Source organism: Xenia sp. Carnegie-2017, unplaced genomic scaffold, assembly GCF_021976095.1.
Source record: "Xenia sp. Carnegie-2017 unplaced genomic scaffold, XeniaSp_v1 HiC_scaffold_23, whole genome shotgun sequence".
NCBI classification, from domain to species: Eukaryota; Metazoa; Cnidaria; class Anthozoa; order Malacalcyonacea; family Xeniidae; genus Xenia; species Xenia sp. Carnegie-2017.
The window spans coordinates 14907898-14927250 of NW_025813486.1; the positions used below are offsets into that span (position 1 = coordinate 14907898).

Sequence of the window (19353 nt, forward strand, 5' to 3'; positions counted from 1 at the left end):
TAGTTCTTGTCATCAAAAACGTGTTTCAACCATGTAAGTGTAGAATTTTTTCCCTAGTTGGTTTTCATTTTGTTTGGTAACAGTAGCAAGTCTGCTACAGCGCCAGATAAATAGTTTTTTTTGTGGTGCACAGCGCAATTAACATAATAAAAATATAACAAACGTGGCTTTGTGTAATGGTCAGGTAGTCGGCTGTGTAGACTAGTTTTCGGTAAACAATGGTAGTCAGCGCCGTAACCAAAAAGTTCCGAGGGCCGAAGGGGTGTATACTTGAGAAAAACGGACTCGTACTCGCGATTTTATTGGCATGTTACTGCCGTTAACGTTTTGTCTGCTACCAATATCCTAAGCCTGGCTTAACTTGGTACAGGCACCTTATTCCTTTTTCAATTTCACCAGCAATTTCAATCATTGCATAAACAAAAAGTAATAATACTTTTCAAATTGTATTTTTAAAAAATGGACCTCATGAATATATGGGGGTGCAAGTGCACCCACCCTGCGTACGTAATGAGTTGTCATGTTTTACGAAACAGTGAAGAAAAGGAAGAGTTCTGTTTTCATCGACGTCATTTGGTAAGTTATACGTGACTAATGTGTTTGGTTATGTTAGTGCGAAAGTCATCAATTTCCTTTAGGTGTAGTTACAGTATGTGATTGTATTGTCTATGTAGCTGAATCAAAAAGGTAGTACGTGTTTGTACGCGACGAGAGCCCATTGCTTCATAGCTTGCATGACAATTACAGCAATTACATTTGCGACAAGTAAGAAATACTGTTCCATGTGAAGGTTCTTATTTTTATACCGCCATTGGAAGTTGTATCACGTGAGGCAAAGCTGCAGTTGTTCTGTGACCTCGTACATAAGAAATGGGAGAACATGCTGTTTATAATAACACTTAACACTTCATTTGAAATTTCTAAAGCATTGTTCCATTAATGCTCCAGAGCAAGAAACAAAGATAATCACAGTAAGCCACCATAATTGTCAGGGAATTTACAATTTGAGAAGAGACATCATAACTATATTGGCCAAAAGAATAGCAAAACACGTTACAAAAAACTTCATAGCCGGACACTTGTATCAAAAGAAACACTTCAATAGCTTCTCACTTCAGAATATGTTTGGGAAAAGCTCGCCATGGAATTATTATATGATTTGCTGCTCATGCTTCCCCTGCAAGCATATAGAGAGATTGAATGACAAATCAAATAAAGTCTTACACTTCTCCTTCATTCCAACAATCTCTTCACCACACCTTCGCCTTATGACTCGTTCTTGGAGGATATCGTTCTCTTTCAATTGTTAACTTGAATTAATCAGTTGTTTTAGTGGTTGTTTAAATTATATTACTTTGTTTTAATGTAGAAACAATGATTCATCTACAATCCTTCCACCATATGAAATTTTCTCACATCGAATCATCGTTCACATAGCTCACAAATCACAATGAACTTCTGAGCAAGATTAATTGCCGAAACTCGTTATTTTTGAAAAACTTCTTAATACATACAACACACAAAAGACGACAGAGTATTATCTTGCCTGGGCTAAATACTATCTGAATTTGAACTTCAAGTTCCTATTCACCCCTCTATGGTGTTGAAACAATTTTAGAAAAATTCTTCTTAATAAAAATCAATTGCAACTTGGCTAATGTGACACACCCCTCCAGATAAGCACGCTTCCTCTGCTATATTACTCAACACTTTACTTTTTAGGGAAGATCCGTTAGAATCTTTAAAAAGAAGATATGTCTGGAAAATGGTTACTTGCATAGTTGCTGATTATCATTAGGAAGTATATCTGGTGGCATTATATTTTGTTCTGGTAATAACATTGCCATGGCTGTGCTTTTGCAGGGAGAAAAACACTTTTTTGACTGCTCGTTGAGGTGACGGAAACTATTTTCCTTTTCTTCAGTGGACATGTGCTTCCGTACATTGGTGATCAGCAATTTATTTTGAAAAAAAAAATAGAATTTTCGCCGTACAAAGCCTTTACAGCATGAGACCGAAGACAAATATTTCTGACTTTCAGCACATGTAGATTTACAACATCGTAAATTTTACTTCGCCATGAGCCGTTGTATTTTTACTTTTTTGTGTTTCTCAAAATAAAAGATCAACGTCAATAGATTGTTGAGGGTTGAAAAATTTCAATTGCATTCCATTGTTTTTTGAACTTCGGCACTTCGTCAAAAAACTGCTTCACTATAATCTTCACTATTTCGTTTGCAATAGTTATATGGTGTAATTGTTAATTTTGAAAACGATCAAATAGATGTCTTAGTTAATGTGAGTAAATGTTTATGTAAATGTGATTCTTTATAATCTGTAAAGCTCTGATAACATACTAACGCTAAAGAATCATGAAACATATAACGAGTGCTGTCGTTAGATACCCCACGGTAACTCCACACTAAGACTATGTCTGACTGAGCGATTAGAGAGGAAATTATCATAACCATGCAAAGTACAAATTGAAACTTTGAACTGATAAAGCACATTTTTACGAAACAGTTGAGACAGTGCATTAGACAGTCTAAAATCTAAAAGTTTTTAGGGCACGTATTGAGGTTGGAGGTCTGTATGTACTTAACAAAGAAAAATAAGATTTTTGTTAAGAAGTAGGAGTAAAAAAAAATTTTTTTCATAACTTTGATCTAGACAACATGCACACTTACAAGATTTAACCTTGCTTCAGGAATGACATCAACTAAAGGAGGAAGAACTTGCAAAGCTCCTTCTCCACCACGAAATACCACCTATACGTGAGAAGTTATCTGATGTTATCTTTTAGTTTTAGCGCACATTTATCAAACGTCGCAGGGCTTATTTTTCATTATAAAAATGTGGCACAGCTAGGTTGCTTGTCACGATAAGAAGATGATTATTCTAGATTGACGGGAGCTTTATGTACACGGGCTGTTTTCCTTTTGGGATACCAAGGCATACCAATTCACATGATTTCATACAGCGATACAGAGTTCAGGTATTAATATGTGGATATACGTCGCCTTTGAGGTAGGATACTAGAATTTTAAAACAAGATTCTCTTTACGTAATACAGGAGGAAAAACGCTCTACTCTCTCATATACACAGAGGGCGAATGTTATAGATATTTCTATATACAGGCGTGATACTGAACATGTTTTGTCAAAGTAAGTATTGTTTTATTAGTCCCGCATCTATTTAAACAATGAAAGAGAGCAAGATATGATGTAGCTAAGAGCATTTTGAATACCTAAGTCATAAAAAGGAGTTGATTATGGTTAATGTGTTGGGTTGAAGTATTAGCCAATTGGACTTCTAACTTACAAGAGGACTTTAATATCGTTGATATTTTACAACACATTCCACAAACTTAGTTAATTTCATGTACTACATTAATCTTACCAAGTTATGCTTCATCAAGTCTTTGGCAAACTCAAACGATGGAGTCGCAAGTTCCTGAAGCGTTTTCAGCTCGGCCTGTAAAACAGAACGCACAAACATAAATATAAAAAGCATAAAGCCTGAGTCACTCTTCAGCAATACCTCAGCAGCTTTTCCATTGTAAAGACGAAAGTGGTTGCAGGCTTTTAGGTTAACAGCAATGGCACTGGAAAGAGTAGAAAAAAGAATTTTAGCTTTTGAAAAGTCATAGAGCGCATGCAATATTTCTAGCTAATTCCTATGAAAACAGGGTGCTATTAGCCATAATAAAAATTCATAATTCAAACACCAGTGAAGTTCTTTTGTACAATCAATCTATTACAGCACCCCCATGGATTTACATCACTTAGTAAGAAAGAGCGAGTTATACCTATATAAAGTGGAAATATTTTTAAGTTGTATTTTGACAATGGGTAAGGTCAACTGATAAGAAGAGTAACAATACTCATAAAATAAAATAATCAAAACGCGTGCTTTGATTGGTCGATGCCCTTGTTTGGATCTGGTCAGGCCATCCAAACACGGAAAGTGAAAGAACTTACGTCAATATACTTAAGATCAATATGCAACTCAGGCGCTTTCGTAACTCTCGCTTAATTCCCGCTTGTTTTGATCAGGCCATCCAAACACAGTAATGGTTTAGTAAATGTTAAATACCGCACGCAAAAGAACTGCAAAAACCACAGACAAGTAAATAGTTAAAAGAAATGAATATTTTGTTCATTCAAAAGCTTTCCCGTCGTGTTTATACATTTAGCTTTCACAAAGTATGTTTTCTTTACTTTAGCTAAATGTTCCTAATACTGCATAAAAATGGACAGGTTGCATTGCCGTCAGAATCACGAATTTCTTCAATTTTAACATTGCCTTTGTTATAGGTATAACCAATTTTCGCGTTTGATCGTACTGCCTGTCAAGATTAAAGCAAATAAAAAATGCACCATACTTCGCTGAAAAACAAATGCAAAATAATAGACTTTTTAAAGACATTTCAATAATGACAATTTGCCTCATTCTTGATAGTCATTCACAGTTGTTGATTACGACGAACAAATCATACTAAAACTAATCATTTTCCTCCTGCACGAAGCACCGAGTCGAAAGCTCAACAAAATACTTTTACAAAACTGCGTAAAAGCACTATTGATATTGCGCATTTAATAAAAACAACAGGCCTTTTTAAAAAAAACATGTTTCAACATCTCACGATGCCATCTTCGGTATTATAAGGAATATTATGTAGGTGATAAATATATATAAGAGTAATATGAAACTGTGATACAATTTATACACTTATGAATAGAATATTATATTACAATGAAATAGTGGTTAGAATTAATAATGAAAGTATTTACAGGATGAACCGTGTTAAAGCGAAAAACTTGAACATTGAGATTAGGGTTAGTTTTGTTAATGTGAAATGCTTCTTTGATTTTGAGTGCGAATGTAGTATCTGCATTGTCGATGATTTTAAAGTAAGCGTACGGAATGCCAGAGCTGTTCTATGCCATGATATTTTACGTCATGTTAATTTATCATTATATGCAGTTTATTCGTCATTATATGCAGTGACCTTTTCATTATATGCGGTCCACCATCATTATTTGCAGTGATACTTTCGTTATATGCAGTCCATCTGTCATTATATGCGGCCATTCCTCATTATATGCAGTGATATTTTTGTTATATGCAGCCCATTTGTCATTATATGTGATGCACTTTTCATTATACCTTAACTTATTGTGAGGTTATTTTGTTATGTAGTAATTTCGCTATGTGGTTATTTCGTTATGTAGTAATTTCGTAATGTGGTTATTTCGTTATGTGGTAATTTCGTTATGTGGTTATATCGTTATGTGGTAATTTCGTTATGTGGTGATTTCGTTAAGTGGTTATTTCGTTATGTGGTAATTTCGTTATGTGGTTATTTCGTTATGTGGTAATTTCGTTATGAGGTTATTTCGTTATGTGGTAATTTTGTTATGTGGTAATTTCGTTATGTGATAATTTCGTTATGTGCTTAATTCATTATGTGGTTATTTTTATTTCTTCGTTATGTGATGTCTAACATGAAGTACCTTCAATTAACTGAAACACAAGCTCAAATTGAACCACATTTGTAATTTGTAACAAACGATTTGTTCAACACGTTGAATAGTCAAATAGTCAATAGGCAATAGTATTTGCGTCGTGCATCATTTTTGCCAGATATAATGGATAAAATATTAGAAAAGGCAGGTATATTAGATTGAGTTTGTTTGAGAGATTTGATGAAGAAAGGATTGAGCCTGACGTAGTTTTAGCTATGAGCGATGCAGAGTTAATCTGACTTGGCGTAACTAAAATAGGAGAGCGTATTCGTATTCGTGCTGTTTGCAGGGATACTACAGCATCAAGTTCTACTTCTGTTTCATCGACTGCCTCAATCGCTGCAGAAAGGGAAAGATTATTTCATCCTCGGCATGCAAGGGGAACGGCAAGAAAGAGAAAAGCGTCTCAGCCCGCTATGCGGCCATGGACTGCCAACATTTTTTGTTTGGCTGATTGACTGCAAAGTAGCATTCCTTCTACGACAACAAAGCAGACTCTTCACAAGGCAGAGCTAGGACTGAAAAAGATCAAATTTCAGCTTACTGACAATAAAGAACAAGTAGCAGAAAAAATTATGTCTACCGGAAAGCTGTCTGATGGAGAGACTGTCGGATTTCCTCAACTTCGGGATGGTGTTGGTTTCGAGCTACTTCAATGCGAATCGAATTGCTCACACATGACCATGATAAATGTCAAGTGGTAGGTCAAACAACTTAAACCAAACATTGGCAGTCAATCTAAGATCTATGTAAGACCAATACAAGAAAGTCTTTCAACAAAACCTCTCAAACCAGAACCTGTGGTTAATGTTAAACAAGTGTGCCACGGATGTAACAAAGACTTTCTCATGAATGAGTTACGGTCTCACTTGTATACTTGTACCGTTGGACTTTCTAGCTCATCTGAATCCGATACAGCAGATACTAGTAGTAATACTGTTTTGGCTAGACAAAGTCAAGAACCGGACATTAGCAACACACATCATCAACCTGATGATGTACAAATGAGTTTAAGTGAACTAAATGCAAGCAATATCATCATGCAAGAGAGAATAGATTTGACTGAGGTTGACTTGAAAGATAGTGACAACGTTTAGCAGCTTGAACAAGAGCAAGCAGATGAAAATACAAATGAACCACTGGTTGCTCAAAACATAAACAGTATTGGGAGTAATGTTTTACAGTATTGTGATGAAAACCAAATTTGCAGCACAAAACAAGTTATATGCTGGTTGAAGTCCAAAGCAGTAATAGGAAGAAGTCTGGAAATTGAAAATGAGTGTTTAGAAGGGGCAACCAATTAAATCTTGGTTGATCGTTTTAACATATTGCAAACTGGAATGGATGAAACTACTGGATTAGAAGACATATTTTTTCTTTAGAAGTCCAATTTCATGAAGAGATAATCCCAAAATTTTTGCAATTCTACAGTTGCTGGGTGCAGTTAATTGATATTGTGGTGATTTATTAGTTTTACTCCATTTTTATATACTTTATATTCTAGCTGGCACAAGATCGAGGAGGTCCAAGAAAAGAATTTTTCCGTTTGATTTTGATAGAAATCAAAGAAAAACACTTTGATAAAGGCTTGCGTCACCTTTTGGCTGACGAGTACATCTGCGTGAGAATAATAATGGGTGAGAACTTAAGTTTATAAAATTGTTTGCATTACATGGTTAGATATCCAAATCATGTTAATAGAGCTGTGAAGGGTATTTCGTCTGTATTGCTACAATTGGTTAGTTTTGACCTACTCTGATTAGACAATGTTACAAAATAGTTTTTCTTTGTTTTTTTACTAAGCAACACAGAAATGTTCTTGATGCACAAAAAACACTATGTTAGTTGATAATTAATGTACCATAATTCATTCATCTAGGTCATAGTGTACTGCAAAAATGGAAAACTTCCCCAGTTTTTATCAGATGATCTGTCGAACGAAATGTTTGAGGTAGAAACTCCAGCCATTCTTATAAAAAATTTGATAAAGGGACTAAAAAGAGTTGGTATATTCCAGGTTAAAATAATTGAGTTGGAAATATCTTTTTAGTTATTTTCTTTTACTGTACTGCTTGCAGTGAATAGAAAAGTTTAATAAGTATTAATTTAACCTCCAATCATGTGATCAATTGCACCATACTCATAAGTAGGTATGTCAACAAATGCCACAAGTAAAAAAGATTTTCCAGCAGAATCTAACATCTGTCCTCACAAATCGAAAAATAAATATATTGATGGTTGCACAATTCAGTCCTGATGGCTTAAACAAAAGAAAACATGAATCAAAATTTACGCATTATATTGCAAGTACTTGAGAGAAGTTGCTGGTGGGTTTGCCTGGTTATAGGACTGTTTATATATTTTTCAGAATTTGAATTCAATGAATACTCTTAAGTACTTTCTTTTATTTAAATGCAGCTGGAAGAAGAGGTGATATGACTCTTGGGACAGTGAGTGAACACAGCAATATTAGCATAGCATGACCAAATAAAAATGCTGGCTATGGCACAGATTATTATAATATATAGCTGTGAAAAAAATATATGTCACTTATATGCTCATTATATTTAATTATAGTATATGTTTTTAATATGCTATAGCTACAACACCATCCTTGACACCAGTTGTTTCTAAACTGAGGAGGTTATCCTTATTAAATGAATCCAATTATTATTATTATCATGTTACTATTATTATTTGTTTTTCTTCTACAATGCCAATACAACTAGTTTTCATTCAAAGATCCTATCCCTGATTCTTGTAAATCTATGGTAGTATACAAATTCGATTGTGCGGGATGTAATTCCCGATACATTGGCGAAACTTCTCGTCACTTATCCATCAGAATCAGAGAACACACCACAACGAACAAAAACTCACATATCTTTCGATACTTTTTAAAATCACCTTCATGCAAAACTTACTATTTACCCCTTGCTTGAAAATCATCGACGCTGTAGATATTACATTCGTACTCAAAATCAAAGAAGCATTTCCCATTAACAAAACAAACCCTATTCTCAAGGTTCAAGTTTTTCGCTTTAACACTATAATCAGCCTGTAAATACTTTATCATTAATCCTAACCACTATTTCATTGTAATATATTAATCTATTCATAAGTGTATAAATTGTATATCATATTACAGTAATTGTAATCACAGTATCATATTACTCTTTTATATATTCATCACTTAATAATATTTCTTGTAATACTGAAGATGGCATCATGAGATGTTAAAACATGTTTATTTTAAAAAAAAACTTGTCGTTTTTATTAAATGCGCAATTTTACAAAAATCCGGAAGAACTTTCATTTTTATAGATTTAATATGTCTGGTAATCCAGGAGACACTTTGTTTTAACAATCTTGTGTTGCTTGTGACAATCAGTCATAAACAACACAAACATCAGACTATGAAAAAGATTTGTCGACGACGTCTTTGCCATAGTCAAGAAAGGCAAAACTGAACAAATCCTACACCTCATAGAGCACGACAAACAACTTACTTTCTACGACATCCTACTGACAAGAACAGATGACGGTCCACTAAACACACAAGTATACCGCAAAACTATACACACAAACCAAATACACGATTTCAACAGCAATCATCCAACACAACACAAAATAAGCTGCATACGAACACTTTTTAACAGAATCAACATCCATTGTAACACCTTAGAAAAACAGGACGCAACTACATATACTCCACATTTATAAAAATCCATTACTTTTAAACGAAACAATAACAGAATACAAAACAAAACACAACCAGAAAAAAGTAACAAGAAACCCGACGAAACATTAAAAATCGTCACATTGCCATAAATAAATCGAACATCAAAAATGACTGCCAGACTTCTTTGACCATTCAATATTAACGTCGCGCACAATAAACACAAAAACTCAAATCATATTTCGCCACACATAAAGACAAAACAACAACCCATGATACAACCGACGCGATGTACATGATACCATGTAAAGATTGCTTAACACAATACATATGACAAACATCAAAGAAAATCGAAACAAGACTCACAGAACACAAAACGCCATAACACGACGAAACCCAAACTCACTACCGGCAAAACATACCCACGCAAATAAGCACAAATTTGACTGGACAGAAACTAAAGTACTCGGACGCGCACAAACAAAACACACACGCGAATTCACACAAGCTTGGTACAATAAAGGCAACGACACAATAAACAGACATATTGACATACCATCATATATTCACAACTAAAGAAAAAGCCACTCAGCGAAATGCCACTCAGCGAAAAATCTCTCCCCTACTTGTACCCAGTTCTTAAGTGCTCATCTTTTGCGTCCGCCATTACTCCAGCTAGATAAACTGGCCGGAATGTATATAGATTAATATTATGGAAGAGTTGTTTTTCGAAAGTTTGACAAATGTAGATTCACTAATGGACAAAATGTTTAATGCCATCCGATAGAATACCAAGCATATGAGGTGAGAAACAGTTTTGTTGTAAAATACGTTTGTCAAATATAATTTTACGGGTTTTATAGTTTCTTGCCTTGAATTTTATGCGAGATCCATGTTTAGAACGTCTCTTATATTGAACGGCAGTTGCCTAAAATTTATAATTTAGGACAAAGATAATAAATATAGTTAGTGTGATTCAATTTCTGTACTTTCTAGTAAAGAGTTTCCTAATAGAATGGTCAATGGATTTGTTAGAAGCGATAAAACGACCTACTTTGCGTAAAGAACGTTCTTTAGATGAAGACGTTATTAGTATAGAATTTGGACTAAACTAATTTATATTTGATGCTTGAATCGGGGCTTTTTATTTGCACTGTAGCTTGTCTGTATAATTGTAATTGAAATTTTCTATTTGTAATTGTATATTGAGTTCCTGTGGCTATCATATCTGTCAAATTTGTATTTACTTACAAATAAAGATGTTTTTTGTTGTCTTACTTTTAATAAACAATATATGAAATTACAATTATTTAAAGAATGAAGTTATTGATAAATTGTTTCAATTAAATTAACAACTTTGTCATTGTGCCAAACATTTGTCAAGCTCCTACAGCTTAGCTCTTCACTTGTGAGTTGTGACCAACAATTGTATGTGAAAAATGATTAGAATTATGTTTGATTCACCACATTGATCAACCAGCAGAGAGAAATTATTGCAACAAAGGGCTCAAACAATTAATTTTTGCTAAAATTCATAAACTTCATTCAATAAATTAAAATTTTTAATGTAAATAATCATGTCACAAACAGATCTTAACGTGACAAAAACCAGTTATAGTTACTCGTAATGTTTACCAAAAAGTGATACACAGATACACCAGAAAACTTTTTTAAAACATTTGACAACAGGGGAAACTGTGCCAAGCCAACACCAATCCAATTCACAAAAGCATTCAGGAAGCTTTTTTATGTTCACTTCTCACATCATCAATAAGCATCTATGTGAAATATATAAATAATCTCCTGATTGAATTTAAAAAGGCAGAAATAACAAAGTTAAGTCATGTGGACCATATGACAGTATATGTTTTACAAATTGCTATTCAAGCACTCTATTGGTGGACCAACATGCTGCTGCTTATGTTCCTACTTGCTCAAAAAGTCATTCAAGCTTCACAAGTCCCAACTGTGGTGAATACATAATATTTTGGCATCAGACAATCTTCATAGTGGCCATACAGCCTGTGACAACTTTGGTCTAACCATCAGTACCAAGAAGACAGAGGTCATGCATCAGCCTTCTCCTCGTACACACTACACTGAGCCTACCATACTGGTGAATGGACAGCGTCTGCAGACAGTTGACAAATTCACATATTTAGGGAGCACTCTTTCCAGAGCCGTGACTATTGATGCAGAGGTGAACAACCGGATCGCCAAAGCCAGCTCCGCATTTGGCAGGTTGCGCACAAACGTTTGGGAGCGTAGAGGGATCACCACTGCAACGAAACTGAAGGTCTACTCTGCCATAGTATTACCAACTCTCCTTTTTGCATGTGAATCCTGGACTGTTTACCAGAGGCATGCGAGACAGCTGAATCACTTCCACACAACCTGTCTCCGTCGGATATTGAGAATCAAGTGGCAAGACAAGGTGCCAGACACAGATGTCCTCTCTCGATCCAACCAGCCATCCATCTACACCTTGCTGATGAGAGCACAGATCCGATGGGCGGGCCACATTGCTCGCATGCCAGATGAGCGGATACCTAAGCAACTGCTATATGGTGAGCTCTCCAACGGCAAAAGATCAGTCGGAGGCCAGAAGAAGCGGTTCAAGGACACATTAAAGACCTCACTGAAGTCCTTTAACATCAACACCGCAACATGGGACAAACTTGCAGGGAACCGATCAACCTGGCGCGATCTCATCTTTAAGGGCTGTCAAGCATCAGAAGAAAGGCGGACTGTGGATGCCAAACAGAAACGTGAGCTGCGGAAATCAAGAGCAGCCAGTGCTTCAACATCAGATGCATCTCTGGTTTGCCCTTCGTGTTCAAGAACATTCCGTGCAAAGATTGGGCTCATTAGCCACCTCAGAACTCACCGTACCCAATCTTCTAGTACTTGAGTTAACTGGTCAAGGTCATCATCGCTTGCGATGGACGAACAACATGCTTATGTTCCTACTTGCTCAAAAAGTCTTTCAAGCTTCACAAGTCCCAACTGTGGTGAATACATAATATTTTGGCATCAGACAACCTTCATAGTGGCCATGCAGCATCGCTTCTGATATTTTAAAACACTAGGGTAGACAATTTTGGTGATTCGAATGTCCTGCCAAACGTTCTTTGCAATATATAAACTAGCTGGAGAATAATTTCATTTGTCACTTGTTTCAGCCACGAGCGAGATTTCAAATGTTAGAACAAACATCTTCAAGATTCTCTGCAGAATTCTTATATGATAAAATTAAAACTGACGACAAACCATATACCGAGTACGCATCTCGTCAGACACATATCTACTTTGAAAATATTCCGAATAAACCCTCATTTATCAAAACGGACGTCGAATTAATGGATAAATTGTTGAAAGCTTGATGTGTTAAGTGTATACACACAAAAAATATTAAAAAAATGGCCAATCTATAGAAATATTTGGGTTTATTTGCCAAAACACCATCCGTAGAACTAAATATTATATTACGATCTGGCTGCACTCATCTGGCTGGAAACATGGCCGCCGTTTCAAATACCCGAAAACAGGGGACACGAACATCAAAGGTTGCGACATCGAGTGGCATTTCTGTTATGTATCTATTCTGTGCTAATAATATTAACACCATCACATTCACAATACACCAAAAGCCATAGCAACGCATTCCACACCATCCAATCATATTAATCCATCCGCTAATAGAATTAGACGCTCTAAACGTCTACAAGCTAAAACAACTGTAAATAGATAATAACTTCCTGATTGTAAAGAAAGCTTGAAGCACCGAGTCGAAAGCTCAATAAAATAATTTTACAAAATCAGGAGAAACTTTCATTTTTATAAATAGCTATATATAATAGCTATATAAAATAGCTATATATTTTTTTACGCTCTGCTCTCGGGCATCGAGCACTGTTTTATACGGAGAATCATCAAATATAAACTTCCTAATAGCTATATATATGTCCGAGCTATTACACGCTAAAATAAAATTAGCTACTCAATATACGATAAGCAAGCAGTGCTTTTCTGAAGTAATATACATATGAAAAAATTTCTAAATTCTAATTACTAATTTTAAGTAGATTTTATTTGGCAACCGAGCGATAGAATTTAAAGACAGTTCCAAAAATACAAGCACTGCTAAATATAGATAGCTTGTTCTGGCTTCATGTTTTGAAGCCATAGGGTTTCAAAAAAAGTATCTGACGGAATTGAAAAACACTACCCGGTGATATTAATTCCTTGCCAGCAAAAATGTAGCTGCCTACGGGCGTTAAAGTTAAAAATCAAAATAATTGACATATTTTTTTGTGTATTTTGAATAACTAATAACATAACTTCTCGTATAATTTAGAAAACAAGCACTAGTGTGTTTTTAAAGACTTCAAATTGCACTCGTCCTTCAGACTTGCGCAATTTTGATATTTGAAAAACTCACTCGAGCATGTTTTTTTCCAAATTGCACTAGAAACCATACTATTAGCTATCTAGAATAATAATATACATGAAAAAATTTCTCAATTCTCAATGGTTTAGAGGAGTGCAATTTATCGTAAATACCTATGCAAAAATAGGAAACACAGTGCAAAAAAAAGGAAATACAATGCAATTTATTTTTGAAAAATGCGCTCCTGGTTGGTTAGTCAAACAGAAATAATCTCAGAGCCGTCAACATAAAATATTTCAAAAGCGGGAAAGTTAAATTATTGTAAACAAAGCAATTAAAACGGCTGACATAATTTACGAAGACGAGATTTACTTTAGCGAAGGATTTTACAGTTCACCGTTTGCAAAGTGTTTCTGGATGAAAATAACAACACTGCTAAAAGTAGATACCTTGTTTTAGCTGCGTGTGCGGAATCAAAGTGTGAAAAGTAATATTATACGGAATTGAAAAATACGAGCCGGCCTATCGATGGTTAAACTCGCCGGATGAAATGTACGTACGATGAAGTTAAAAATCCACAAATTGAGAATTTTTTTCATGTATATTATTAATAAGTAATAGCATTGTTTCTTGTGCGATTTGGGAAACAAGCACTCAGAGCCTTTGACTATGAAGATGACTACCGCTAAGGTTGTCGAAACGTCAGTCGACAACAACAAAAACAGTCCTTCTCAGGATTATACCAACCTGGACGATTTACATTTACAAACATGTAACTTCAAATTTTGATAGTCTTTGAAAAACTCACTCGTGACATGTTTTTCCCAAATTGCACTCGAAACCACGCTACTACCTATAAAAATTCTTTGACATTCTTACAGCGTATCATTGCATTATCAAAAGAGAAATTTATAACCTATATTTCATAACGTCTTAGTAGATCACAAACAAGCAAAACCAAAAATATTTGTAGATGTGAAATAACAGGGGGCCAAAATGACCAGTTAGGTAAAAATGTATTTTGAGCCCTGTTTTTCTAATTGGGCGATCTTATTTAATGTCGTTTCCAGGGCTATTTGCTGTTGCCTTTAAATTGACAGAAAAAAGAAGATTGGGAAAACGGTCATTCTTTCATCACTTACCTGTCTGGATAATGCTGCAGATAAACGGCCAAAACCTCTTGCGATACATCATAATAGTCCAGTTTGTAATAACACAATGCGACGTAACAATTCAAGGCAAAATAATCACTATAAATTTGTTCAATTATGGACATTAACAATTCTCAATAATAAAAGGTGTATAAAAAAAGTAGACTCTTGGAAAAAATGTTCTAAGACAAGACGCACGCAGAATAAGCCAAAATGTTTGGTTTTTTCTATGTACTTTAACGTTCTCTAGCACAGATGGTAAAAAAATTTTTTAAAAAGAAAAAAATCGTTGTTAAATGTCTTCAAAGAGGCCTTGCCCACGAAAAATACTCATCGGAAAAACAAGTCAATCTGTCAAAATATGTGTCAAAACCTGAGTCAAAATATGGACTGTGTATGTTGTACAAGCTTTTAAAATTTCAAACAATTTGGGGCAACCGCTGTCCAACGCAAGAACTTTTAAACTTGGATTTTTTCCATTTATGCCTTTTGAAACCAAGTAATGTTACATAATTTCGAATTAATTATAAACATTTCGGAAATTGGCATAAAGCACAATATAAAATTAGCAATCCAATTCTCAAAGATGTAAATGTACCAAATGTAAATGTACCAATGTGATTTAATGTTGCTGTCCATATTCACACAATTTGTTTTGGTTAATTTCTGCAATTGTCTTGGCAAAGGAAGACGAGAGGAAAAGACAGTATTCATTAAATGACAAATAAAGTTTACAGTTGAGATTGGAGAAACTGAAGTTAGAGGAAGAGCAAAAGTAGTTCATAGTTTGTTGAACATAAAACACGTGCTGATTTTTACAAAGAATATAAAAAAAAATTAACAACCAAATTAAAACCTTCTAGAACATTGTAGTCAACGAAGATGGTGTGTGCCATAATTTGACTCCCAGCTATAATACTACGCGGACACAATCATATTTTCTAAAACTACTTGCCGATTATCCAGCAAAATTCTTTTGTATATATCAATTGCCTCTTGGTAATGGCTACGAAGATAATGAATTGATGCCAAGCTCAACTAAAAATAAAAAGGAAATTTAAATGAATTTTCGTTAACAACACACCAAAAGTCAGGTACAACACATATGCTAATAGTAATTCATATAAAAACAGATTAAAAGTATATCAACCAACCTGGTCTTCAATGATATCTTGTAATTGTTGATGGTAGCTCATCAATCTCTTTTCATCATTAAACTGTACGTCAGATAGCGAAAAATAAAATGATCAAAGCAAGGTTCGCAAATAACTGTGAAGCTTGGCTCTGATTAATTGCAAAACAGCCAAATGTTTAAGAAAACAGTCACCCCAGTAAGAATTTTGACAATGCATTTCCCACTCTCGTAACAAACCCCTTCGCACTAGTTAAATAGATGCGGTGTTCTTGAAGCGTGATGTTCAAATGAAATATCAAACTTCACTTTTTTTATATCTATCAAAACATAATAACAAGCACAATTCGTAGGATTAGTGCCCCAAGGTAATAATTACGTATTTTTATAGATTTGTCATGTTCTCCCTGGCAAGGAAAAAATTTGCATTTAAAACGATGTCATGTAGGACTTTAACAAATTCAAATATTGGTGCATAGGTAACAATTTAATGCATGTATATAAAACCAACGCAAATAATTAGTTTTTGCGTTAAGTTAAATGTGATTGCCGTCTTTATATAATAATGATGATAATAAAAATAATGCTTGTAAATGTAGATCGTCCAGGTTGGTATAGTCCTGAGAAGGACTGTTTTTGTTGTTGTTGACTGACGTTTCGACAACCTTAGTGGTAGTCATTTTTACAGTCAAATGAGGAGTAAACGTCAGGTTAGCCGTATTTGTTATCTGGTTCTTACGTCATTATATTGTGTGTACAGGAAATGTGTATTGCCATTGTAAATTAGTGTGAAGTGAAATGTTTTTAGTTGTGATGTGTGATTTAGGTGTGATGTTTTTGGTTGTAATGTGTGGGTGTCAATTGTGTATTGTCATTGTGAATTAGTGTAATGTTTTTAGTGTGAAGTGTAATGTTTTTAGTGAAGTGTAATGTTTGTCAGTGTAATGTTTGTTTGTATTGTGAATAAGTCGTTTGTAAGGTGCCGGTAATCTCTGTGATCTGTTCAGGGGGGGTTTGTTCCAAGTTGGTATACCAACTTTCTAATGTAAGCCGTTGTCTATAGTCAGTACTGTAAGTAATGCATTCTGCCGAGTCCCAGTCAATGTTGTGCTTTATGATTCGGTGATGTTTGGCAATGTGATTAGTTTTGTCATGTTTTTTAGTAGCTCATTTGTGTTCAGTAAATCTTATGTTTAAGATCCTGCCAGTTTCCCAATATAGGAGGCGTGGCAGTCAAAGCAGTTTATTTTGTAAACTGCACCTTGTCGTTCGTTGGGTTGTTCTTTGTCCTTTATGTTCGTTAGTACTTGTCGTAACGTTGTGATTGGTTTATGTGCGACACGTATGCTGTATGGTCGTAAGATACGCGAGATATAGTCTCAGACGTACCTTTGATGTAAGGTATCGTTGCTGTTGTCACTGAGTTGTTCGTTTCGTTTCCATTTACTTTAATAAAAATAATACCTTGTGTGAGAGATGGAAAAGAAGACGGTTTTGACCACGACTGCTAGGTCCTGTATAGTGAATAAAATATGGTAACAACAAAGGCACAAAAAGTACTTTTGCTCATTGAACAGTTCCACGGAAGGCAATATTTCAAATAAAATATTAGCAAGCTCTCACGTACAACATTGGCATTGTGATTTTATCACCATCACTACTATCTCTTGTAATTCAATGGAAAAACTTAGTTACTAAAACGCTCTTATATAGTGATTATTGCCGAAGATCATCACAGTGCCTATTAAAATATTAGCAAGCTCTCGTGTACAACATCGCATTGTGATTTTATCACCCTCACTACTATCTCTTGTAATTCAATTGAAAAACTTAGTTAGTAAAACGCTCTTATATAGTGATGATTGCCGAAGATCATCACAGTGCGTAGCAAACTGCCACTCATAATGAAAATGAAAGCCATTTTAGTGAATGATAATCAGACTAAATTAAAGACCTTTTAACGCAGCTTCATCTGCTTCTTTGTACATTCCCAAAAAGAAATAACAGCATGCGATATTCATCCAGATATCTGATGGTACTGAATCGCTCTTCGACAATTGTTCGTATTCCTACCACAGAGAATAATTCATATCAAAGCAATAAGTCACGTGCGAGATAGAATCGAGGCGACAAATTACCTATAATGTATTCACCAGTTTATTACCTAGTTTTTTGAGAAACAGTAAACTTGTTTCGGCAAACTTATGCCATCTTTAGTGGGGTATAATGAATAAATATTTGAATGGAGTTAATATATAAAGAAATCTGATACAAGACATGAGTATAGATAAAAGGGATGGAAGCGGAAGTTATTTACAATTATGCAGAGATTAGAGGTGTTAAGATTTAACAAGTTAAAGATAGTATTGACATGCTGAATTTGTTTGTTAAGATTAGGCTGGAGTTTTTTCATGTACAGTGCTTCTTTTAGTTTTAAAGAAGAGTGTGGACACTGTCTAAAATACGAAAGCAGGATTGTGAGTATTTAGATTTGCAGTGAGGTGATGAAAGGAGGTGTTTGAATATGTGAGAGTTTTTATCGGAAGTGGTATGCTCTTCAATCCGTGTGGAGAGGTGGCGGCTGGTTTCGCTAATGTAGCGAGAATTACATCCCGCACAAGAGAGTTCGTAAACCACATTGGATTTTAAGAGGAAATGGATGGGGTCTTTGAAGCGGAAGAAGTTTTTGATTTTAAAAGAAGAGAATACTAGTTTTATGTCTAAGTTTGTGCAGTAACGTCTGACCAAGTTATGTAGTTTTCGTTTCGTGTTTTGTGAGTAGTGGCCAATGTAAAGTAGCTTGAAGTAATGGACTTGGGGTTTGGCTTGTGTGTGGTCTTGTTCATTGTCAGTTGTGTAAGAGTTAGTGTCGTTGTTATATGTTTTTATTACTTGGTTTATGAAATGCAAGGAATATGAGTCACGTTTTAGAATGTCGATAAATTCGTTTAGGTCGCGTTGATAGCTTGTCTGTATGTTGCTGATTTTTTTAATGCGATGAAGAAGAGTTTTTATGAGTCCTGTCTCGTATGTTTGTGGAGTTAATATAAAAAAATTAAACAAAAGTCCGGTGTATGTTTTCTTTTGGAAAATTGATGTAGTTAAGGTTTTGGATTTAGAGTTTTTAGTTATTTTAGTTATAAGTACGTCTAGGAAAGGTAATTTCTTGTCTTGTTCTTTGTCCAAATTAAATTTAATGTTCTTGTGTTGTTGATTCAGGTAATGGAAAAAATATGAGGCATCGTTTTCGTTATTAAAATTACAAAAAATGTCGTCTACGTAGCGTCTGTAAAAAAGTACGTCAGGTCCGTTGTAGTGTTTTATCCAATTCTTCTCATGGTGACCCATGAAAATATTGGCTAGTGATATTGCTAAAGGGCAACTCATTGCAACTCCGTCGATTTGGTCGTTAAAGTTTCCGTTTAGTAGAAAGTGTGTTTGGCTTGTGGCAATAAGAAAAAGATGTTTGAGG

At 34.8% G+C, this 19353-nt stretch overlaps 1 protein-coding gene across 1 annotated transcript in view; it reads right to left on the reverse strand.

The window, feature by feature from the left end:
- The window catches only part of LOC124447772 (intraflagellar transport protein 56-like), an 82200-nt gene that overhangs the window by 42922 nt on the left and 19925 nt on the right, over window positions 1–19353 (reverse strand). The window contains exons 4-11 of the mRNA XM_046998771.1: window positions 17836–17950; window positions 17346–17395; window positions 15904–15966; window positions 15705–15787; window positions 14741–14848; window positions 3542–3605; window positions 3401–3475; window positions 2688–2768 (exon numbers count right to left, since the gene is read on the reverse strand). Of these exons, the coding sequence (XP_046854727.1) occupies window positions 2688–2768; window positions 3401–3475; window positions 3542–3605; window positions 14741–14848; window positions 15705–15787; window positions 15904–15966; window positions 17346–17395; window positions 17836–17950 (639 nt within the window). The remainder of the gene's footprint in view (window positions 1–2687; window positions 2769–3400; window positions 3476–3541; window positions 3606–14740; window positions 14849–15704; window positions 15788–15903; window positions 15967–17345; window positions 17396–17835; window positions 17951–19353) is intronic.